The following is a 25201-nucleotide window of genomic DNA, read 5'->3' on the forward strand; positions in this document are numbered from 1 at the left end:
CTGGCAGTAGCTTCAGACAAAGGCCCATTGCTTGCTAGCTGATCATTTAACCCAATTCTGTAGGTCCAGACTGACCCAATTGTTTAAAGGCCACAAATGAAGTGGCAATTGGCAATGCCTTAACTAGACGGGTATTCACTGGTTGCTAGAACCTCTTCCATCTTCATAAAGAAGTGTGCTAACTTTCCTTCTGTCCATACCCAGCAATATAGTGCCTCATGTTTTGCTAATAATCTCAGAAAAAATCTTTCTAAACTATTCAGATTATTTGACCACTTTTTTGGTATTATCACCTTCCTATCTGCATATCTATCTGTATTTCTAATGTTTGAAAGAGCATTACACCACAGTGTAATTACCTTATAATAAACTTCTGCCCTACTTAAATGGTGCTGCCTTCTACTCAACTGTCTATGCATAAATCCATAAATTGTTCCCTGTTTACCATTTTAACCTAGTAGATTTTTATGCATCTTTTTTGCTTTGAATTGCAAAACCACAGAGATATCTCAACTGTTTTTGACAAGTGTTTACATTTGACATGCACTGCAAAGTGCTACTGATGTTCGGAATTTTGTATATAGGGATATTTAGGTCTACCCCAGAGGAGCAGCTATTTCTCAGTTTTGATTACTTTTTTAAAAACCTAGCTACTTTACATCTTAATAGTTGAAAATAGTGGTGGGTGAGCAGTCTTAAAACCAAGCAGTGCTTTGAACATTTAGAGACCTTTGAGGGACTTTTCGGGCATTTATAAAAAGATTCAAAAGATCTAATTCCCTTTGCCACCTGCAAGCCTGTCCCCCTCCCCTAAGGGAGAGACCTCTACCTTGGAAGTTGAGGTAACAAATCACAGAGGGCTTCAAAAATACGAAAGGCTGTGGAGCCTCTCCTCTTTCCCAAAGATAAATAAAATGAGTGACATTTCCACTACGTATGGCTTCTGGAGATCTGAGCTCTTGAACCATCCAAGGAAAACATGCACTTTATTTACTTTGAGGAAAGATGAGGTGCCCAACAGGCATTTCCTGCCTTCATAAACACCCCCAGACACCTGCTGTGTCAACCCCCTCCCACAAAGTTAATTAATTTCTTTGTGGAGGGGAGAATGCAATAGCCAAAGCAGAAAGGAGAATTTGGGTTCAGGCAGATTCAAGGCTTGCTGTCAGCTGGCTGTGCCTTCTGTAGTTCTTTTCACATGAATCATTGGTATTTCTGTAATTTAATTAAGGGAGCAAATTATGTCTTAAGTCAATTGACTCTGAAAATGTTTTAAATTGGAAGACAGTTTTTAGGACTTCACAATATTGTATTGAATCTTTGTCTCTGTGCACACATCTTGGCAAAGATGCATGCACAGACTCCATGTTTATCAAACACCATTTAACAGGGCAAGGTCCCGTACCCACTGCTCCCATACTCTGGCCCTCTGGCTTTCGTAGTTCATGCTCCTGGTGCTTGTGGCAGGTTATGGTATCTGGTGCCGCAGGAGAGAGGTACATCTTCCAGAATGTTCCCTTTCGCTGATCTTCCTGGAATGGTGATGTGTTGATGTAAGAAGCAGAGCACTCCGTAAAAAATGGTCAGAGGACTTCTTCAATGTTCAGTACATGCTTGAACTTGTAAGGAAATACCAGTTGAGAAGAAAACTCAAGTATATTTTAGATTTTTTTTCTTTTACCAGTAGGCATAAAAAGTGCAATAGCTAAACCAGCATTCTGATTGTAAAATGTTTTCCATCTGACTGCAGCTGGGGACTTCTGCTTGTACCTCCATTGTAATTTAGACTGATCACAACATAAATAAAAGCTAAATTGGTTTTACTCTAAAGTGCATTTGTTCAGCTGATGTTCTTTATTAATAAATACAGGAAAACTTTTGAATGCACAGCATACTGGAGCCAAGGTTGTTTCTGATGCAAACTGGTTATAAATCCACTTCTCTGGTAATAAAGTCCATTGATTTCACTTACTTGCATGCTCTGAAGGCTAGACAAGACTGCAAGGGAAAAGTTCCAATTGCATATATAAAGTAAGAACCTTAGAACAACATACACATCAGAGGTTTCTTGTAAAACACATTTGCAAACTGGGAAACCCAAGATTCTCTTCACTTGTTGGGTTGATGAAATGCTGATGGTTAAAAGGGATAGTTGAAAGAAGATGTACATGCATCTTGCATTCCCTCTTGTCTCTTCAATTTGCTATACATCCTGAGTTGGCATCCCTCTGGTGAATTCCTTGTGTTGATTTTGGCAGGAAAGATACACATTTTAGGTTGATCATCTTTGGCATAGACCTGAATAATAGGCATGTTCTCTGAAATTCCTTGGAGACACATTGATATAAACTTGTCACCAGCTGCACTGCATCCCAGTGCTTATGAAGGAATATCTTTGTTTCAAAGAAATAACATTTATTCTTCTTTCTTCCCATTTGCCTTGGATCCATGTGCTGCTTCATAGAATTCTTAAGGAGCTGGCGGACTGACCCAAAGTAGGCCAGAATAGTAGATTTATAATGCATTTCTTAAAAGTGAACATAAATAATATTTTTTTAACTAGCCAAATTCTCCAAGTAACTATGTGTAGCCCCAGATGCCCTTGTTAAGCCTTATGGGGGAAATAGCCATAAAAGCATGTCTGGTTTCTTAACAAGAGGAGAGCTATCTTGAAAGTCATTGCTGATTCAGTTGTGCAGAGTGCTGTTCCACATGAAGCTCTTTTGAAAGCAAAATGATTGAGTTCAATGTTGACGTCTAGTCCAAATGTTATTTTAATTCTGTTGTCCTGTGTCACCTTGCTGCTGAAGATGGTTTGTTCCCTATGAATTATTGGATACTGTCCCAGAATGCACTCCATGTTTCTTCTTGGATCAGAGGACAAACCAAAAGTGTCCAAATATTTTGGTTGCCCAAGACTTTGTGGTCATTTGGAGGTATGCAAACCTGAAATGACGTAAAGAACATTATTGGTAGGTCCAAGAAAATGTACTAATGCCCCTCAAATATATACTGGGGTATACATTACAGTATAAAATTCTTACAATTACATTCAGATGTAATAACTTGTCATGGAAGCTGACTTTCTCTTCAGAATCAGATACTTTGCTGAGTTTGTGAAGCTGCATCCAAGACTTAAGGCTACTATTGGAAGGCAGTTCAGCCTTTAGCAAAATTGGGGAATTTTCAAAGGAGGCAGCTTGGAAACCTATTTATTCATGGAGAAATGAGGGAATTTTCTTCACAACAGGCAAGCAATCTTTGCTGCATCTGTCCTCAGTCCCACATTTGTCTACTCTTTGAAGAGTTCTGTTGCCTCAGCCCTCCCACACTTTAACAGGCATTTCCCTAGGTGTTTCTGTTTGAGAGAAAGTCTTGTGCCTGCTCACCTTCTTTCTTAGCATAATGGAGACCTCCAGAAATTTGGAGGCTAAAAATTGCTCCTGTTTCTCCATTTTGAGTTTGATAAGGCTCGTAAGGTTATCCCAGTAGAGTAACCCAACTATCAGGTATTTGTTTTATTATTTTGAAAAACTTGTTAGTGTGATCATTTGTAGTGTTCTGGCCAGGTTGGGAGTAGGGGGCACCACTCTGGCTGGTTGACCAGTTCCAAATGTTGGTGCTGCGGGACTGTCACTTACACCATGGAGGTTGCATCATGGAGTTCCACTGGGTGAGGTCATCTGGAGGTGCGGGCTCTACCTCACTTTTTCATCTGATCTAGGTGAGGCAGGCAGTAGCTGTCCTGAACCGGGCATTCTCAGAAGTAGTGCCTAGACTATGGAATTCATTCCCCAGGGATAGCCACCTGGCACTTACTCTTCTTTCTTTTAGGGGCTAGTTGAAAACATTTTTACTTAAACAAGTTTTGGGTTAATTTAATTTAATTTAATTTAATTTAATGATTTATTTTTTGTTATGGATTCTTTATCTTAATTTAATTTTGGTAAATTTGTTGGTTGTGTTTATTCATGTGTGTGAGTATATTTTATTATGAGGTATTATCTGTTATTTTATTGTTTTACCATTTTACCTGAATAATAACTGTTTTATTGTAATGCATATATGTTTTTGTGCTGGCCTAGCACAGTCAGCTTCCCAAAGAACCGTCGGGTTATGGGGTGGCATAGAAATGGAATTAATTAAATAAATAAATCTTGAGAGCACCGCAGAAACTTGGTAAGCATCCACTGGTGATGAAAAGGGTGTGTTACTATGCACATAACAGTATGTGTTTTCTTAACATTAAAGATTTGTTCATTATTTATATCATTTCAATACTGCCCAATAGCCAAAGACTCTGTTGTGACTATTTACATTTGATTCAGGTCTGGTATTATAGTTTGCCTGACATGATTTACTTACCTGGTATTTCAGTGTCAGCATAATGTCTTTTAATCAAGCTACTTCACTGGATTGTGGCCTTACAATTTCCAAACCCAGCTTGTTCTTTTCTTGCTCCCATGTTGCATCACTTTTTGAAAACTCACTTAAAGCATGTGTTTTGTCATTTATAGTATTGGGAGAGGTAAGAATCCTCTTGACATACAAATGGTGGTTCGTGGCTTCTGCAGCCTCTAAGCCAGTGTTTCCCAAACTGAGGCCTATGAAGGCAATATTTTTGCATTGTGTAAGAGTAAGAACACCATGCCTCCAGAAGAGCCAGTTCCATTGTGTTTCTGTGTGAGTCTTTGTTCAGGACTTGTCACCTCTGTGGTCAAATAATTCAGCTGCATTTCTACATTTAGGCAGAGTCATAGCTTGGTGGCAGAACATGTGCTTTGCATATGCAAGGTCCAAGGTTTCTCCAGGTAGGGCTGGGAAAGACTCCTGTTTGACCTCCTGGAGGTCCACTGCTGGTCAAGAGTATACACAGTACTGAGCTAGATGGACCAATGGTCTAGCTCAATATCAGGCAGCTCCTATGTTCCTGTTTTACATCCAGAGCAACTGGATGATCAGCAGAAGCTGACTGGTAGGAAGCATGGCCAGAGCAGCAAACCACACAGAAATTCACTCAATGGTCCCCTTTGTAGTCTTACTCATGACGCTCATACCAGCCTTCAGTTCCTTCAAATTGTTTCTTTTGACACACTAGCAGTTCTCTCCGGCACACAGTTTGGGAATCACTTCTCTAAGCTCTTATTTGCCAGGGTTATCTTCTGGATATGTGTTCTTACTACTGCACTTGCCATTCTGAAAGTCAGAGTTCTATCAGTGACCTGTGAGTCGTTTGTTGTTTCATAATGCTGCATATGCCATATAATCTCTGTAGAGTCTTTGGGTTCACAAATGCCAAAGAGGCCATCCTCTGCCTTTGCATGTCCTCCTTATCAACTACCTATTCCAATTTCCATGGGGCTTGCTCATCTTGCTGCTACTGGAGCCGACACTAGGGTTTTTCCAAAATATACAATTCTGATTTTGCAAATAATTGCAATCCTTGGTCACTGCTTTTGTAATATGGTGTCAAATGCATTTTCTTGCTTATGAAAATCTACCAGGGCAATATACATGTAAGCGGTTTGCTTGAGCAGGTATTGCAGGGCTGCTTTCTTAGGGCACAAGGAAAATCTGTAACACCTGTATAGCCATTTCAAAAATAAATATCCTAAAGGTAAATCTGATTCAGAACTGCCCTCCGTTTGAAATAATACCGTAAAAACAGACACAATTAATCTTTGGCTCTGGAGAGCTCCATATTATAGATATTGCATTTCATTGTGCTATTTGGAAAATGAACTGAAAAGGACTTTCATATTAGAAAATACACTATATATGGAGGTATGCTTTTTCTTGGGATAGAAAGAAGTTCAGAACGGAATGAATAAGGTATGTGTACTCAAGCATCAAAAAGTCTGTGAAGAAAAGTGCTTCTGATGGTCTGAACTACTGATGGTCCTGGAAATAGCTTGAAGTAAGAGAAATGATATTACTGCTGCTGTTTCATTTAGTTTGTAAGAGTGCATATGTCAAACATGAGACATGATGAAAGCTATTCATAAAGTTCAGGCAATAGCAATGCATTGCATTGCATCAAATACAAACTTTGGGTAGATAGATCATTCATAAACTTGATTGTGTTGAGCAGTTCATGAACAATTTACAGAATAGGCTGTCAACTATCCATTAATTACATGTCAAAATTTTCGTTCACAGGTTATTAAATAACCTGTGCTTTTAAAGTATTTTTCACACTTTCCCTTCCTGTCACCCCACCATGCTACAACGCCTTGCATCAATTGTAGTGATCTATGCACGTTTCCTCTTAGTTGCTAAGTATGCATTCTAAGAGAGGTTAGTTTCTTTTGTTGCCTTGCTAAGGTTACCTTGCTTAACCATTTGGATAAAGAAACATATTCACATTTCTAAGAAAATTGCATGTGTTGATTGTCTTTTTAAGAGGAACAGTGCAACAGTTATGAGAACTATCATTTGTATGTTTTAATACATTCAGTAGACTTTTTAAATCATAAGTGGCATATACTGTACAAAAACAGATGTGCCACTGAATACCAATTGCTGGAGGGCAACGGTATTGGAGGGGTGATACTGCCTTTGTGCTTTTGGACCATGTTGGAAAACCATGTATCCCAGAAGATGGGCTCCAGTCTTGATCCAGCAGGGGGTTTCTTGTGTTCTAAGTACTTCTCTTCAAGTATTCCCTTTTATATGGTGACATCTTTCCCCCATCCAGCAAAATATCTTCTGTGTCTCATGTAATTATTTTCACATCTATATCTTTAATCTATTTTCTTGTATTTGTATTTCTCATATGATTATGTAATCTTGCTATTGCTCTTTCATTACTTTTGCTACCCCTTTCTTCCTTCAGTCAGTTTTTGTTGTATTCAATGGGGTTTTGTTTTGTAAAGGTACACTTCTTTCTCCCTGCTGATTCTTACCTGCTTTCACACACTGGGAAATGAAATGGTTTCTCCTATCTACTTCTCTAATTCAGTGGGTTTTTTGGAAAAGGTGGATCTAAAGATCTGCAAAAGGTGGATCTAGAGATTTGAATAGAAACATTTGTTCTTGAAGCATGTGGTTTTTACTGATATGAAAGTCCTTTGTGGTAGTAAAGAATCTGTTTGCAAAGATTCATTTTAAAAAACTGCTGATTGGAAATTTGGGCTGAAATGGTTATTGCTAATACAGGCTCTAGAAATTTTATGTTTAGTGCATTGAAATGGCTATACAGGCTCTAGAAATTTTATGTTTAGTGCATTCAGATAACTTGAGTTCACTGTTTTCTTTCTCTTGTTGCCTCAGGTTGAGGAACGTTCCAGGCTCAACCGACAAAGTTCTCCAGCCATGCCTCACAAAGTGGCCAACAGGATATCTGATCCAAATTTGCCTCCTCGCTCAGAGTCCTTTAGTATTAGTGGGGTACAGCCTGCTCGGACCCCACCAATGCTCAGACCAGTGGATCCACAGGTATGGTGGCTTACTGGAGCCTCATTTTCTTTGCTGGCTGTTTGCAAATCAAACAGGAATTCAACAAATGTTTCTCATGAAAGGTAACGTCCTGTCTATTCATTCTTCATCTACCAAGAAGTGATTCACAGTCATATTTAAAATGCCAAGACAAGGTTGCAGCAGCAGTGATGGTGATGTCCAGTTGTCTATTTGCAGTTGATTTGAGCATGCTGAGTTAATATTCTAAATGCTGAGACAGGTTCCAGCATGCAACAGCCTTATCAGTTTCACTGCTCATGGTTATTGTTAGGTGCAGTCCTAGTACATTAGTTCATCATGTGAAAATCACCTAGAAAAAGCGTGGAAGGTTTGTTTTTCTTTTAAATGTCCTCACAGGTAATCTTTCTGGGGCCATATGCCAGTATCAGGTGGGCCCAGAAGCTCACCCCACATTTTCCTTTCTCACACACTCCATCCATTCACTCACATATACCAGGAGACACAGATCAGTGCAGTCCTCCCTCCCTTCTCCTCTTCCTTGCTCAGGGCCGCACTACCAACCAGGAGCCCAGTATAATATATTTTTTAACTTCCTCCACCCCAGATCTAAAGAATATGCTGTGTTCGAAGATGTAATGAACCAGAAGTGTAAAGAAGGTATTTGAGTGATCATTGCTTCCTTGAGATAGGAACGGTTTATGGATTTACAGATCCATATACCATCCTTATATGACAGACGAGATACTGTAAGTGACACCTTAAAATAAAAAGCTTCGAGTGTAGGAAAAACTGAAAGGGGAAGTAAAGCCGTGAGAACTCCTACATCATCCCTTGAATAAAAAGGGGTTATTGCAGCCGAGGCCTTTTGCAACACTGGCAGTGCCTTTTGTAATCATACAGTCACAAAGTTGATGCTCTGGAAAGTACTGTTTAGGAACGTGGCTACAATCCAAAGAATAGTCAGGAAGGAATGGGATCGTCTCAGTAGAAGATGATTCCTTTGCTCCTCAGCCTTCCATGGAGAAAGGCAAACGGAGGTAGCTCCTGGAGCCATTGTTTCAAGAGACTGCACGTGTTTTGAGTGAGCTTCTCTCATCTTTCCTTTGGAAAGGCGAGGGGAGGGACACATTAGAAGCTTCTGGGTAAGCAGGCAGGTGAGGGTAGTTGAGAAGCCATGGTGCTGTGGGAAAGAGGCTGTGGGCCAGATGGCTGTGAGCTGCACCCAGGGCAAGAGTCAACAGCTTCCTGTCCTGACCTAGAGAATCAACATATGTTGTGTTAACTCGGTGGGAAAAAGTGGGATCTGTCTTGCAAGGTTATAGGGGCCACACGGTCCAAATTAAACAGGGCACATAAATGCTGGCATAGAGGCCTATCTAAATAATAGTTTGCTGATGGGGAGGGCACGTTTTGTCATTGTGGTGGGGAAAGTGCCTGGTGAATTTAAGTAATCTGATTTAAATAATACATGCTCAGTTATTTATCTACACAGAACCTAATGAAAAGTCAACACTCACTGCTGAACAGCTCGAGAGGTTCCAAGACGTGCATGTTTGTCATTGGCTTAATCCATTGATAGAGTATAACTCAAGGACCTCTTTTCATAGTTGATATTTAGTAAAATGTGGGGGAGACACAACCATCTTTGGAAACATGCATCCTATCAGTACATTCACCAGAGAGCCAAGATTGGATTCAAATCCTTGCCAAGTATACACTTGCTGACAAAACTTGGATTTGCTTCCTCTTAATGGGCCTGAGTTAAATGAGAAATGAGTAGCTATTTGAGCATGTGGGTGAATAAGGAGAGCATTGACATTCTCATGTTTCCATTCATAACGTGATCACCAGTTCTGTTCCAGATCACCCTTTTTCCTCCTCTCTTCAGTTATAGAACCAAACCTTGCTGTTACATTGTTAAAGCAAAGCAGGTGTCAGCATCTCTGCTTCTCCAAAAGCACCATGTAAGCATGTCTAAGCTTTCTGAAGGAAAAGTAGGATATGTATAATAAATATTCCCCTTGCAGTCTTGGGACCAGTCAGGTGGTAGCTACCAGGGAAGGAAAATTAAAGAATGAGTATAAAATATTTGTATGCTCCAGTTTGCATCTTTTCCTTCAACTAAGCCGAAACAAAGTAATGAACAGCTTCTCACCATCAGTGCTTTTCCCACGTTTTTCCCAATCCAGTATGGGTCATTTATTTCAATCATCCATGTTGAAAATAGCTTTGCAGAAGTTGAGTTCGCTTGGCAAGTCTGGAGAGAAAACCAGAAGCTCCTGCTGCCCTACACTCCAAACCTGCTGTCAGTAATAAAATGTGTTTGTAGGGACACACAGGACTTCAGTGTGTTCATGTTAGAAGAGAAAGACAGTATTTTCCAAATGCAATCCCTGAGATTTTCCAAAGAAACAAATTGTACTTAAGACTTACCATGGATTTTTTTCTTCTTGTAGCAGATCAATCGGTTCCAAATAATTAAAAAAGTATCCATAAAAGCTTCACATAGCTCCTTTCTTCCTTCCTTCATTCCTCCTTTCCTTCTTCCTTTCCCTACCTTTTTATTTATTTATTTTTGGCAACTCAGTGCAACCAAAAAAGAGGAGTACCAGCCTTGTGAATAAGTCTGTAGCAGAAAAGCAAAAGGTGCTAATAGTTTTTGGCAACCCATCAGAGCCTTAAACTCCTGAAAACAGCCACTTCTTTGCATGTTTCTTTAATACAAGAAGCAAAGCTCCAAGGAAATACTATAGCAGGTTAGTTAGTATGCTGGTACACTGTTAATGCCCAAATGTATGGGGGAAAATCAAGTCTCCTCTGTTTTTGGAAATACCTGGACCTGCAAAACTAAAAAACAAAGCCATTTCATATATAACATTTTGAATTCATCTCATAAATAACACATTATCATATAAAGATGATATAATATTTGTATTATATTGCCTTCCCCACCTTGGCAACTTTCACCTGCTTGAGCTACAATTCTCATCATTTACCCAGTCAGCAGTTTTGCTAGCTAGAGGATTATGGGAGTTGTTGTCCAACATATCTGGAAAGTGCCAGTTTGGGAAGGCTGATGTAGAGAGGGACAGAATTAAGGCTAAATGAGGAATCTCATCTTTGGCATTTCCTGACCTCAGACTGTTTAATATTGTAAGCTCTGAATCTTCTTATATTTTAATGAAATACCAAAAAGAAGTTCAATACCAAAATATGAAATTGGGAAACAAAGTTTAAAAAAAGAAGACATGCAAACTATTTTAAAATTCTGCAAACTATTTATTTTAGTACTTTTTCAATTTATACTGATGATTTTGTTTTAACTTGGTGCATAGATTCCACATCTGGTCAGTGTGAAATCCCAAGGACCTTCCTTGCCTGCCTCTCAGTCACTGCATGAACAACCCACAAAGGGAATGGCTGGGTTTCAGGAGGCTCTGACGGTGACCTCTCACCGCACTGAGATGCCAAGGCAGAACTCGGACCCCACCTCTGAAAACCCTCCTCTCCCCCCTCGTGTTGAAAAGTTTGACCGAAGTTCTTGGTTACGACAGGAGGAAGACATTCCGCCAAAGGTAAAAATTGGGTCACTGCTAACTTGAAAGGTTTGGAATAGGGACTTTCTCAATTCAACTGCAGTGGCACCTTAGACCCTACTCATACAGGACCAAATGTTCTTCCACCACAGTTGCACCGACAACGTCTCCTACCATATGCACATGAATAGGCAGATTCGCCTACGCATTGGGAATATGCATCAGGTTCCTTTATAGGGAAGGACCAAATATTAGTAGCAGAGCACATGTTTTGTGTGAAGAATGCCTCTGGTTCCATCTCTGGCCTCTCTAGTTAAAAAGTTCAAGTAACACTCAATGTGAAAGCACTGGGCTACGACAACTCCACTGACCTGCAGTGAAATAGCTTCCTACTTTGCTTGACTGGTTGTGACTCCCTGGTCTAAGTCCACTACATGTTTAGACAGAAATTTATCTACTATATGAAAGGTAAAGTAGCCCTTAACTATTGGTAACACTGGACAGAAATTTTCATTGAAGCAATGATCTAATTACAGGGTTTAATGGAATGCACAAGCTCTACTTGACCCTAAAGAGAACTGTTAGAAGCTTAAAACTTGCTTTACCAGATCAAACCTGTAAGCTTTCTAGGTTGACATCATGCCTCCAAATTTAATCAATACCTGATAAAATATCCTGTAAGGGCTCAGTAAGCATCAATTACGTAATGGCAGGCACTCTTCAACAGTGTCTAGCCAGAATTAAGTCCCATTGAATTCAATCAGCTTAGTCCTAGGATTGCAGCCTAAAGCTCTTTTCCAATACACTAATGCAGTTGCGATGTTTATAAACTTGATTTTTTGGATGAATTACAAGATGACTGCTAAAAGTTTCTCCACTGCTGAATTAGAGCTTTACTTTGGTTCACCTGCTTTAAAAATTGAAAAGTTATAAGAATTGGTTGGATGAAGCAACATCAGTTGTGATTTTTCAAAGATAAAAGCAGCCAAGGAACAATTTGGCTTGATGTTAAGAAAGGCTTATCACTAGGTGTTTCTGGAAGTGATTTATGATGTTGACATAGGGCATCTTAGCTGGTGAGTCTTGAATTTTGTAACTGGCTATAAAATTAATCCCAAATTACTGAGCTTTGAAGGTATATGAATAACTATGCATAGAAGTGTCCATGCTATAAAGTGCATAGAATGTGATGGTAGGATTAATTCAGGATTAAGGTAGAAGACAGGGTGAATAAAGAGGCAGCTAACAAAATAGCCAGAAAGTACTTTTGCAAAGAAAAGAAAATGCAATCTGCCTGTAACTTGTCTTATTCAATTGTAGATGCAAAACAAAAATACACCAAATGCACATATGTGCAACTAGTATGCATAACTGTCTTATACACTGTTTCCTAGACAAAAGTCTCTTCTGTCTAGTAGTTCTCAGTCAGTCAAAGGTGGAGCTGACAGGTATGGTTCTCTCTACCATGAAAAGGCAGAGCTAAAAGATACATTTCACTCTGTGCAAGGAGGAAACCCCCACAGCCTTTTGTTCTGCCTTCTAGGGAATGGCACAGTGCTTAGCTTGCTATTTAGCTACTGCTGTGGAACTTCTGAAGACAAAGCGAACACAGCCTCACTTCTGTCTCGCTCTACCCCCATGTTCATATTGATTTGTCAGTAGCAAGAGGAAAAGTTCATTAGGGCCAACCCTGGCTTTTCTGGGCTGGGCAGCCACTCCCTTGAGGCTCTCCAAACACCAAATACCTCCTCAGGAACCTCTGCCAAAGCTCCTTGGGAGAAAGGGGGCTGACTGGAACTCTGTCTTTCATCACTGCTGCCTGTTCAAACCAAGGGCACCATCGCAATGCACAGATGGAGTCTGGTATGTCACTAATTGATGGGGAGCAGACTCCATGTGCAGTAAACCTCTCTGCATTGCTGAGGAAAAATCCAGCAGCCATTTTGGAAGTGGGCCTACCACAGCAGAGTGTTCTCCTCCTGTACTGTCCTCCCTGGTGGGGCTCACACAGAGCCAACACACATCTGCCCTCAGCCAGGGGCCCGGTGATGCCCTTCAGGGAACTGCTTGGATTACTGGATTCGTGATGGTGTTTGCATGGAGGGTGAACAGCAGCAGCAACATAACACCATGGCAGGAGGAGGAGAAAACCCCTTCTTCTACATTCAGCAGGTCATCATAGAATAGTAGAGTTGAATGGGGGAGTGTGGGGGAGCCCACAACCTCCTTCGGTAACTGGTTCCATTGCCATACTGTTCTAACAGTCAGAAAGTTCTTCCTGATGTCCAGTCAGAATCTCGCTTCCCATAACTGAAGCCCATTATTCCAGGTCCTACACTCTGGGATAATTGAGAAGAGATCCCGACCCTCCTCTGTGGGACAAGCCTTTCAAGTATTTGAAAAGTGCTATCATATCTTCCCTCAATCTTCTCTTTTCAAGGCTAAACATAAATTCTTTTGTTTCAGTCTCTTAAGGCTTTGTTTCCAGTCCCCTGATCATCTTTTATTCCCTGTTGGTTTTAGACTGCAGCTCAGAACATAGGGAAGGGACAAGGTGCTGCTGTGGGGGGGACAGACAAACCCAAGAAATCCCAGAAGGGACAGCAGCTGAGCAGCCGGTCATCCTCGGGCAAGGCTTCCCCTCCTTCCAAATGACCAAAATCAGCTGGAGAGAGCGGCGGGGAGAGAGTTTGTTGCTGCAGGTGCACAGTCCAGAGAACCAACTGTCCCTTCCTAGATGCAGGTGGGAGGCAGTGTGCAAGAATCTCTCAGGGGTTGCCTCTGCCCTAAGTGAGCACTACCAGGGAGTACAGGAGTTGAAGGAGGTGAACTGTCCGAGTGAGATCATGCTAGCTGCACTTCCTTGCAGCAAAGATTATTTAGGCAGAACATTTTCTGCATTATTCTCAAGAAAACCTGTATAATATCCATGCTTGGACCAAGACAACTGCTCCTGAAGATCAGCTGCAAGAAGGTGCAGATGCTGTTCCAAGTGACCCCCTATCGGGGCCTGCAGTCACCCTTCAAGGTTTGTCTTCAGAGTTGTAGTCATACAGTGGAAGGACGCTCCCAAGCAGGAGTCTTCCTTGGTCTTGCACAAAAGATTCATGGAGTCACTGAAGATTCCCACTGTGGCTGAACTGGTGGCAGGGTGCGCTTCTGAGTTGGTTTTCCATAAGTGGAGGGACACCCTGGTGACTGAAAAAGTGGCATGGTCCTTCGGTGGCTGCATGACACCGCAGCCTTGGCAAGAAGAGCAGCTTTGGCAAATTTGGTCATGGCCTGGGCATCAGTCTTAGGGGAACATCCCTTTCTTCGACATGGCCTCTGTGCATCACACATATGGGTGCTGTGCCTGCGCTGTGCCTGTGGCCGGAAAGATTTAAAGCTTAAAGGTTTTGGCGGGAAATCCGCACCCCCTCCCCCCCACAGTATAAGAAGGCGGAGTGCCCGCCATTTCCTCAGTCTTCTTGCGACCACCATTCGCTGTGCCTTGAGCCTTTTGTCTCTCAGTTTGTACTATATCGTGTATCTTGTTACCTAAACCGCTGTTTTTCTCTTAGCTTGTTAAGATTCCAAGTTACTACCCTCCCTGTTAGAAGTTTTCTTCACATTCCCCCATCCCTTTTTCCTGTTCCGCCCCCCCCCCAAGAAAAAAAGTTTTGCTCTCCATTCTTACCTTTGCTATCTTCTCCTTTTTCATCCTCGATGGCTCAGCGTGTGGCTTTCCGCAAGTGTTCTCAGTGCGGATCTAAAATGTCGCCTACTGATCTGCATGATCTGTGTCTTCTTTGTCTTGGAGAAGGACACAGGACCGATAAATGCAGCCATTGCCAGGCCTTTACTAAGCAGAAGAGGAAAAATCCAGAGAACCGCCTGCACAAACTCTTAAGGGATCAAGCCCTGCTCCAGTCTGATCAACTAGCAGGCAAATCCTCTGTGCTGCCCTCTTCTTCAGCTACCCCTCCGCCTTGCCCATCGACTGATGGTGCGCCCTTATCAGAGGGTCAGCGCTCCTCTACATCTCCACATAAGCAAAAGAGAAAAGGAAGCACAATGGATCGGACAAGTCCTCAGGCCACAAGAAGCCTAAGAAGGACAAGGCGGGCAAGACAGCGCGCAAATCCAAGAAAACCGATCAACCCCAACACCGTGATTCGGGTTCGTCTTCCCCGTCGATCCCTACGGCCGCTTCGGTACCGACACCAACCGGACCGGCTCTTCAGCTGGTGATGCAAGTGACTCCACCTGGGTCCCCACAACGGGTCGCCCCTTCCGTCCCGTCTTCGCCTGAACACCAAGAGGCTGCCACGTTGGGATCGATCTCTGATGGAGAGATCGGTAACTCTCCTCCAATGGCATACTCGCCCACACAGCAACCGTCGCCTGAGGCTTCCCCGAGAGCTCCACCTCAACAGGTGCAATACCAGCAGCGTGCCTCCATCCGTCCCTCTGGAGAATGGGTGCAAGCGCCCCAAAGATCAGCTCATCATGAACCGTGGAACGACTATGCACCCTATGGGTATTACCCCTCGGTACATGACTGTACCCTCTCTCCGGCCCCGAGGGACATTCCATCAACCTCCAGAGCAGCTCAATCCAGGTGCCCTTTTTCGCCAGTCAATTCCTCCTCCAGCCCTCCGCCCCATTATGACTCTGATTTGGAGGACTTGGAAGTAGCCTCTACTTCGCCAGACATGGTGATCACCACTCAAGGTACCAGCTCACTGAAAGAGTGGTACTCGGCGTTTGGGGAATTGATGGCGAGACTGACGAGGTCACTGGAGATCGAAGCCCAGCACTGCTTCTATCCCAGTACTGATAAGTTCTACAACATCATCAAAAGTGAACAATCTGCCACCATCATCTTGCCACTTATCACCACACTTCGTCAGGCGATGATGGAACCATGGAACTTCCCCAATCAGGCACAGCCAACTTCACGATGCTATGAATCCATGTATCGAGTCCGTGAGCAGGATATTCCATTCCTCCTGGGTCACCCGAGACCGAACTTGATTGTCATGGAGTCGTCTCAAGGCCACGAGTCGAGGGAACACACCACTCCTCACAATAAAGAAGGGCGCAAGATCGACATGTTGGCTTGCCGTATTTGCACCACCACAGGTCTCGGCCTCCAGATTTCGAACTACGAGGCAAGGCTGGTTCGCTACCAATATTTTCTTATGCAAAAATTGGGAAATATCACAGCATTGCTTCTGGAACAGCAGAGAGACCTGACCCAGATTTTCACCAAAGAGGCAATGCAGGTGGTGGTCCAACAACTCTCCACGGTGAGACACCATGGCGATTGCAACTCCAGGGCCCTCGTTGGTGCTGTAGCCCTTCGTCGCCATGCCTGGCTCCAAAACTGCAATTTTCTGGATGAAACAAAGTGCCGTATCGAGAACATGCCCTTTGACGTCTCAGGGCTGTTCAATGCCTGAATGGACCACAAGATGAAGACAATTATGAATCAAGGGTGACAGCTCGTCGGATGGAAGTCCCCAACCAGTCTCAGTGTACGTGGTCTTGGTCCCGTCCGTCATACCAGTATCAACCCTACACACAATTCTCTGGCCAGCAGCAATTCCAGCCTTGTCAGCAGCTCCGGAAGCAACCATCACAGTGTTTTCAACAGAGCTGCCACCGACCTGATTCGGATAAACACCAGCACTGACGGGCTGAGCGAACCTCTTCTCATCTCCTGAACCCACCCTCTCCTCTTCCTCTTGGCGATCGACTGCAAAGTCAACTCCCCATTTGGGAGTCCATCACATCTGATCAGTGAGTTTTATCCACCATACAGTATGGTTACAGAATTGAGTTTAATACCATACCCCCACCAGAACCGTTTCAATTTACACCTCAGTCATCGGTTCTCAGAGATGAGGTTCAACAGCTTTTTCGTAAGGGAGCGATCCGACAACTAACATGCTCCAAGGGGTTGCCCGGCTTAATACTCAAGATATTTCAAGGTTCCTAAGAGTGACGGTGGTCTTCGTCTGATATTGGACCTACGTGGTGTCAACAAATTCATCAAAACTAAAAAGTTTCAATGACCACCCTTCAAAATGTTCTACCGTTGCTCAGGAGAGAGGGTTGTTTCACTTCTTTGGACTTAAAAGATGCTTATTTTCATAATAGCATCCATCCGTCTCACAGGCATCTTCTTCAATTTACGGTCGGTTCTGACCTGTTTGAATATAACGTTTTACCATTTGGACTGGCTACTGCTCCCCAGGTCTTTACTAAATGTGTGGCCCCGGTGTGTGCACATCTCCGGCTCCAGGGAATTCAAGTGTACCCTTACCTGGACGACTGGTTGATTGTCTCCTCATCTAGGGAAGGCCTTCGATAGTCGATTCGGACTACTTGTACCCTCTTGGATGATCTGGGACTGTATATTAACCACAGGAAATTGTGCCATGTTCCTTCACAGATCACTGATTTCATCGGAGCCTGTCTCGACTCTACAATAGCGAAAGCCTTCCTTCCGCAGGGACCGCAAGACAACCTTCATGCATCCATTCGGTGAATCCACATGGACAGAACTGTTCCAGCACTATCAGTGCAGAAACTACTCTGTCACATGGCCTCCACGGTCTCAATATTCCCGCACGCCAGACTACGAATGAGACCCCTTCAGCTGTGGTTCAACGGCCTCTTCCAACCTTAATGAGACTTGCCTCATCAGCTTCTCTGCCTCCCGATCTCCATTCTCCAGACCCTATCATGGTGAACTATACAAAACAATTTGTCTTTCGGCATTCCGTTCGTCTCACCCAACACTGACTTGTTCACCGATGCCTCCCTCACCGGGGGGGAACCCTGTGTGCCTGCCTCCGTACTCGGGGCACCTGGGACTGTCAAGAGACTGCCAAGCACATCAGTTACCTAGAACTACTGGCAGTCTTCAAAGCCCTTTGGTTGCTCGAGGGCACTCTTCCGGGACAAATTGTTCAGGTTGCCTCCGACAACATTATAACTGTATTCTATATAAACAAATAGGGCGGAATGAAGTCTGCCTCCCTGACTTACCTGGCTATGCAACTGTGGGACTGGTGTATCCAGAGGGAAATTATCCTCCTTGCCATTCACCTAGCCGGTACCGACAACGAGGAGGCGGACGCACTCAGCAGACAGATGTCGACAACCCACAAATGGGAACTAGATCATCAGACCTGCCATCACCTCTTTCAGACATGGGGCTTTCCAGGCATTGGCCCAGGTTTGAAGGGAGACGCTCTAATGATCCCGTGGATGAACATGTTCTTTTACGCGTCCCCCCCCCCCCCAGTACCACTTATTACGAGAACCTTCGCCAAGATCACCTTCAACAGCACTTGGGGAATTCTCATCACTCCCTGGTGGCCCTGCCAGCCATGGTGCCCTACTCTTCTCCGTCTGTCTGGCAACACCTTTCAGCAACTGCCTCTCATACCTCATCTAATCACTCAGCAGAATGGGGCTGTTCGTCACCCGGATCTTCCTTCACTCAATCTAACAGCCTGGCTCATTCAATGAACCACAGTGCTCCTTCAGTACCGACGGCTTCCGTGGTCCCGACACCGACACGGCAGTGTCCGGACACTGCTCCTCGTGCTCCCTCGATACCAACAAACGCTCCATCAGATCCAAGTACTCTACATCTGACCCACCACTCTTAGATGGCAAAATGGAGGCATTTCACATCTTTTGCTGAATCCAATAACTTTATTGCTTACTCAGCCTCCATTGAAAATATTCTTCAATTTCTCCTGTTGCAACACCAGACTGGACTTAAACCCTCATCCATCAAATTTACACTGCAGTAATCTCTCACTACCGTGGCCAGGTGTTAGGCTCATTGGTCTTTTCTCATATCCTCATTTGTTGGTTCCTTTAGGGACTACAAAATCTCCAACCACCAATTAGACCATCCATTGCGACTTGGAGCCTCTGTGTTGTTCTGCAGGTGCTCACCAGACCTCCTTTCGAGCCCTTGGCAACTACTGACTTGCACCTCTTGTCCTGGAAGACTGCTTTTCTCGTCACTATCACATTGGCTAGAAGGGCCAGCAAGCTCTGTGCACTCCGTATAGACCCTCCTTATTGCAATTTCCATAAGGAGAAGGTCGTTCTGCGTACCAACCCGGCATTCTTACCAAAAGTTGTGTCACCTTTCCATATCAATCAAGACATTATTTTACCAGCCTTCTTCCCTACTCCATCTACACTGATAGAGCAATCGCTGCACTCCTTCCACGTTCATCACTGTCTTGCCTTTTACAGTTCTCGCACAGAATCTTTTCGCAAAACTAACTGGCTTTTCATCAAGTATTCAGAACATGACAAGGGATCTCCTATTGGATCCCAAAGACTTTAGAAATGGATTGTCCAAACCATCGAGCTGGCATATCAACTTGCTAAATTGGACTTGCCTGTCGTGCCCAGGGGACATTCTACAAGGGCTGTCGTGGCTTCTGCCTTTTCTGCTGGCATTCCGATCCAAGACATATGCAAGGCTGCCACTTGGACTGCTCCTTGCACTTTTGCCAGACATTACCACCTTGATGTGCGTGCCAGACATGATTGCTCCTTTGGTGGGCAATCCTTTCTTCTGTTCTCCAGTGATGACACCGCCCTGCCTCTGGGTCCGGTAAGCTTGCTAGTCACCCATATGTGTGATGCACAGAGGCCACAACGAAGAAAGGCAGGTTGCTTACCTGTAACTGTCGTTCTTTGAGTAGCCATCTGTGCATTCACACAACCCACCCGCCAGCCCCACTCGGTGTTGGTGACTGGGTTTCTATGGTACTGTATTTCCTTTGTTGGCGGATCTGTAGATGGGTTCTCTTTATATATAGATTTCATATATGTAGTGTTCAGCTTAGTGTTCAGTGTGCTTAGTGTTCAGCAGATCCTCTGCAATACTTAACACTCCCACTTGGGGGCAAACGATCGGTCTTCAGTAGACAGGAAATGGTGGGCATTCCGCCTTCTTATACTGTAGGGAGGGAGGGGTGCAGAGTTCCCACCAAAACCGTTAAGCTTTTAAATCTTTCCGACCACAGGCACTGTGCAGGTGCAGCACCCATATATGTGATGCACAGATGGCCACTCAAGGAACGACAGTTACAGGTGAGCAAGCTGCCTTTCTCTCAGAAGTCCCAACTGGGTCCAGTCACCTTAGGGAAGACCTAAACTACAACCACAAGGTTTCTGGTGGACCTTTCTATGAACTGCTTCCAATGTGCAGCCAGCTATATCATCAGGCTTTATGGTGTACCACAGGTTATGGCTGAAACGTTGGGAGGTGGGAGGCAAAAGAAAACCTGGCAATCATTCCCTTTATGTTGCAAGTGGAATTGTTTGGGGAAGCCCTCATTCCCATGTTCATAAAGACCAAAGAACAAAAGAGGGTCCTTTCACTGAACCATAAAAGGGAGATCAAAGAGAAGAAGTTTATACATTCCTTCCTTTCCAAGGTCTCATATTCTACCTTTTGGTCCAGCAGGCTTTTCTGGTCCCAATGGATAGGCTGCTGTCAACTAGTCACAGTGTATGCCAAGCCAAGTTAAGGAGGCAAGCAAAAGGGAAAGCAACCTTGGATTTGGGGTGTAAATGGATTTAATTTGTTCAGACAGGTGGGTTCATGAGACCATATGTCTGGGTTATGCCCTTGAATTCCAAACTGTCCCCAGCAATTGTTTTCTACCCTCTGACTCAGGAAAAAATACCTTGGGATTTCTGCAGCTTGAAAGAATTTACTCAGTATAGGTACTGTGGAACAGATGCCTTATGTAAGTGAACTTCAGGTGGTTCCTCCATATTCTTCATGAACCTTATGTTCTTCAAGCAGTGCATCAAGAAGAGGAAGTTCATGATGAGACACCAGGGTCTTCAACAGAGGCCATTTTTCCAGAGGATTTGCTGACCTCGTAGATCTTACAGAAGCTTATTTTCTGACAATAGACATGTTAGTGTTTTCTTTTCAGTGGAAAGAGCAGTCAAGAGCCAGTCCTGCATTAAGGACAGAGTCAGAAGAGGCCACTGCTGATGGATCTGGCACAAATCCACGGGATATGGTAGGCATGTCATGAGCAGACCTGGCTGAAGCTGGGGGTCAGACTAGATGGCCCAGGAGGCCCCTTCTGATTCACTTTGTTTCTGTGTTTCTATACAATAGCCTTCATAGATTTTGCCTTGGGCCAGTTCCACTTCCATCCCCTACAAGGTTTCCCTACCACACCCAAATTTCCTGCACAGAACACATCATACTGACCCTATTGCCAGAGGTGCTTTGATTCTTCTCTTGGTGATTTAGCCCTTAGGAACTCTCCAGAGGAGTACCACTAAAAGAACTGATTTGGACTCAAGTCACAACAGATGCCAGCTTGGGACACTGGGGAGACTAGTACAAAGGGCTGGTAGATTAGGGTTGACGTTTGAAATACTATTGCCAAACGATTGGCTGGAACTCGGACATATTCACTGTCTCTTTCAGGCTTTGGTGACTTTGGTCTTCTATGAGCATGTTGTGGTTTATGCAAACAACAAGAGAGAACCTACTCCTAACTTAGGTAGAGATCCAAATGACCTTACTCACTGCAGAGTGCATCAAGAGGGAGCTGAATGTACAGACACACTGGTTGAATCTATCAACAATTCAGCAAGGGGAATGGTTTCTTCATCACAATGTTTTTCAGTGGCTTACTGGCAGCTGGGAGACACTGATATTAGATATGTTTGCCAGCATTGCCTATACCAAAACCTAGAGATACTTTACCAGGTGTCAAGATGCAGCTGGATGAAGAAGGTAGACGCAATGTCCATATCCTGGCCCCAAGGCCTACTATATATTTTTCCACTCCAGAGTTTTGCACTAAAGGTTGGTGAAGGGACAGGTAGTGCTAATAGGGCTGCATTTCATAATCTCAGAGACCATTATTTTCAGATGTTCAGGAGCTATGCATGGGTTGTTCATGGAAACTTCAGAATGGATGCAACTGACTACATGGTGGTTGAATGGCAATAGTTGTTAGGGGCTAGAGTGTTGGAAGGGGTAGTCAAGATCATTCTTAGTGCCAAGGAAGCTTTTCAAAGAAGGTGTAGATAGCACCAGATATCTCTCATCTCTGCTGGCCTCCTGGAGTTGCCCAGTTTCCTTCAAATAGGCCTGAATCAAGTTCTTTTGAGCACACCTAACAAGGACAGGTAGCAGCTTTGAATAATGTCTGTGTTGGGACACGTACTGGTCTTGCAAGGCCCATCCTCAAGTCAAATGCTTGGTACTTCTATTGTTGACACTAGTGGTAATTAGATGTTCCACTTGGGACATGGCCTTGCTGCTCAGGGCCCTCAGAAAGGCTTGCTTTGAACCAAGTGAAACCATCTTCCCAAGGTAACTCACCTTCTCAACTGTTCCTAGTAGTTCTAAGTTCAGTTAGGAGGGCTGGGGATATTGATTGCTGTGTGTATGTGTGCGTGTGTGTGAGAGAGAGAGCCTCTGCACTTTCTGTGCAAATAGGGTGCTTCTGAAACCAGACCCAAATTTATTCCAAAGGCAAATACATGTTTTCAAAATAACACTGTTAAATAACACTGGTGAACATTGAACTTGCGCTTCACCTTCTGATGAACCCAGGAAGGCAAGCTGCAGAACTGTCTGTCGGTGAACTCTTGCTTTGCAGCAAATGTCCCATGTCTGTGAAGAAATATGAATGAATTATGTGAATGGTGCTCTGATACCAGGCATTTAGCTTATTCATTCTGCGTTTAGTATAATCTTGCTTTTTTGTTGGTTGGTTGGTTGGTTTGTATTTGTATGCTGCCCCATAGCCTGGAGGCTTTCTGGCAGCTGACAGGAAAACAGGAACAACAACATGACACAAACATAATAAAATGGAAACTATAGCATCTAAAAGCACATAAAATCCAGTTAGTATAGTACAGTTTGACATGAAACAGGGGGACAGTATAACCAACAATAAAATCAGCAGTGAAAATAACATAATAAACCATAATTTCTAAAAGCAAGTACTAAAAAAAGTCTCTACTTGCTGATGAAAGCAGAATAATGAGGGTGCCAGTCAGACCTGTTTAGGAAGAGAATTTAAGAGATGAGGTACAATACCCATTTTTTATTTATTTGTTTGTTTATTTATTAAAACATTGCTATGCTGCCCCATTCGCCGAAGCCTCGGGGCGGCTCACAACATAAAATAAAATACATACAACAAATTAACAATATAAAATAAGTCGCCCTGGCCAGATAAAATAAGCAAATAACATTAACAATTAAAATGACGTTTAAATAAAAAGGTCTTTGCCTGGCGCCGAAAAACAAATGACGGCGCCAGGCGGACCTCTCTGGGGAGCACATTCCATAGATTGGGCGCCACCGCAGAGAAAGCCCTCCTCCGAGTACCTACCCTCCTAATTTCTTTCACGGAGGGTTACCGGAGAAGGGCCTCTCCCGCAGATCTCAAGGGGCGGGTGGGTGTATATGGATGTAAGCGCTCCTTCAGGTAACCAGGACCCAAGCCGTTTAGGGCTTTATAGGTCATCACCAACACCTTGAATTGGGCCCAGACTTCAATGGGAACATAACATCCAGTCCCCGTCAGCAGCCTGGCAGCTCTATTTTGAACCAATTGAAGTATCCGGACCATCTCCAAGGGTAGCTCCACGTAAAGCTACTGGGTATTGTACCTCATTCTTGAAAGCCCATTTTCTTGCCAATACCCCCCTCACTTCATGGGGGGGGGGGTTGTTGGTCACAAAGAAGGGCTTTCATAGAAGAGCTAAGTGGTCTAGGAGGTATGTATGGAAACAGGAGTTTCTTCAGATATCCTGGTCCCAAGCTGTTTCGGGCTTTGTATGGCACTTTGAATTGGGCCCAGGCAATAACAGGCAGCCAGTGCAATTGGCAGAGGAGCAGCTTGGTATGCTGTCTAGTTCTGGTTCTTGTTAGTAGCTGCACTGCTCCTTTTTGGATTGATTGAATTTAGATTAATTCCTTCCCCGTGTTATTTGGTGCACATCAGAGAATCTGGACTGTTCTTCAGGGTATGCCTTCCTGAGAACATCCACTTTCATTAATTTAACAGTAGTGATAGAAATGTCGCTCTGCTTACCATTACTCTTCCTCACACACTGAAGACATTCTACTAATAATGTGCTATATTTTTGCAGGGTTCCGTCTGCAAAAAACACTCAGATTGCCATTCTGAAGCAAGCAAGGCTCCTACTTAAAGACAAGCACTTTTATGCACACACACAAATGTTCTTTGCACTGGATAGTGCACAGGGTAGTCCTAGTTCCTCTCTTGACAAGTGCTTTGCTAAAAGAGGGAGGGGCAAGGACAGAAAGGCTGTTGCAGCTTAGACTGTTGAGATGAATTTGTCCACCCTATATGGATGGAGGCCGTGAAAGAGTAATATCCATGGGGTTGCAGCACTAATGCTAAGGATGCAATAATGATACTAGTGCTGGCACAACTCAGCACTGGGACAGCATCATTAGCACTTGCTAGCACAAAGGGAAAAAGTGACTATTTGCTGCTGAAATATGGCAGCAAAATGCCCCATTTCCCCTTTGCACCCTGTGGTACCCGGTATTCATTAGGAAGAATATTCAGTTTATTAAAGCTGATGAGGCCTGTAGCGTTTCTGTGTTTACCTAAACCCTGGTGTTCATAGCAGCTCTAGCAGTGCTTCGTGGGTCTGTGCAGGTCAACATTTGCTTTATAACATAAACACAGCAATTTACTGTGGAAAAGAAACAGGCATTCCTTGCCATAGCAAATAAACTGATGGTGTTTAAAGTGACATTTCCATTACAATAAGCAACTTGGATTCTGATGTAGGAGTGATCTCCAATTTGTAATACTTTATCAATAAATATTTTGTATTTTTCACGGGAAATTAAAGCAAAAATCATGCTACTAAGCTAGCTAAATCCTGGTTGTCCTTCCCAGGTTGCTGACATGGCCATGAGTTCACTAGCACAGCCTCAAATAGCCCACCCAATGTGATTTTCTTACAGGTGCCTCAAAGAACTACTTCCATCTCACCAGCATTAGCTCGGAAGAACTCTCCTGGAAATGGGAACGCGCTTGGCCCTCGATTAGGATCACATCCAATAAGAGCAAGGTAAATCCAACCAAAGAGGAAAAAAGAAGGAATTCTTGAGTGTTTCTCCCTCTCTCCCCGGGGACACAAGTTTAAAATTAGAGAAAATTCTTCTGTGAAGATTATTG

General features: G+C 43.6%; 1 protein-coding gene across 5 annotated transcripts in view; it reads left to right on the forward strand.

Annotated features, from left to right (window-relative positions):
- Positions 1-25201, forward strand: part of TNIK (TRAF2 and NCK interacting kinase) — a 303045-nt gene that overhangs the window by 239956 nt on the left and 37888 nt on the right. For 4 of the 5 annotated variants that reach the window (XR_006415147.1, XM_044434575.1, XM_044434576.1 and 1 more), the window contains 3 exons: positions 7273-7437; positions 10755-10994; positions 24988-25094. Coding sequence is in view for 4 of the 5 variants with exons in the window: in XM_044434575.1 (XP_044290510.1) it covers positions 7273-7437; positions 10755-10994; positions 24988-25094 (512 nt within the window). In the remaining variant the exon portion in view is untranslated. The remainder of the gene's footprint in view (positions 1-7272; positions 7438-10754; positions 10995-24987; positions 25095-25201) is intronic. The other variant, XM_044434578.1, reaches the window with a different exon arrangement.

Source organism: Varanus komodoensis, unplaced genomic scaffold (assembly GCF_004798865.1).
Source record: "Varanus komodoensis strain SLA01 unplaced genomic scaffold, ASM479886v1 scaffold28, whole genome shotgun sequence".
Classification (NCBI taxonomy): domain Eukaryota; kingdom Metazoa; phylum Chordata; class Lepidosauria; order Squamata; family Varanidae; genus Varanus; species Varanus komodoensis.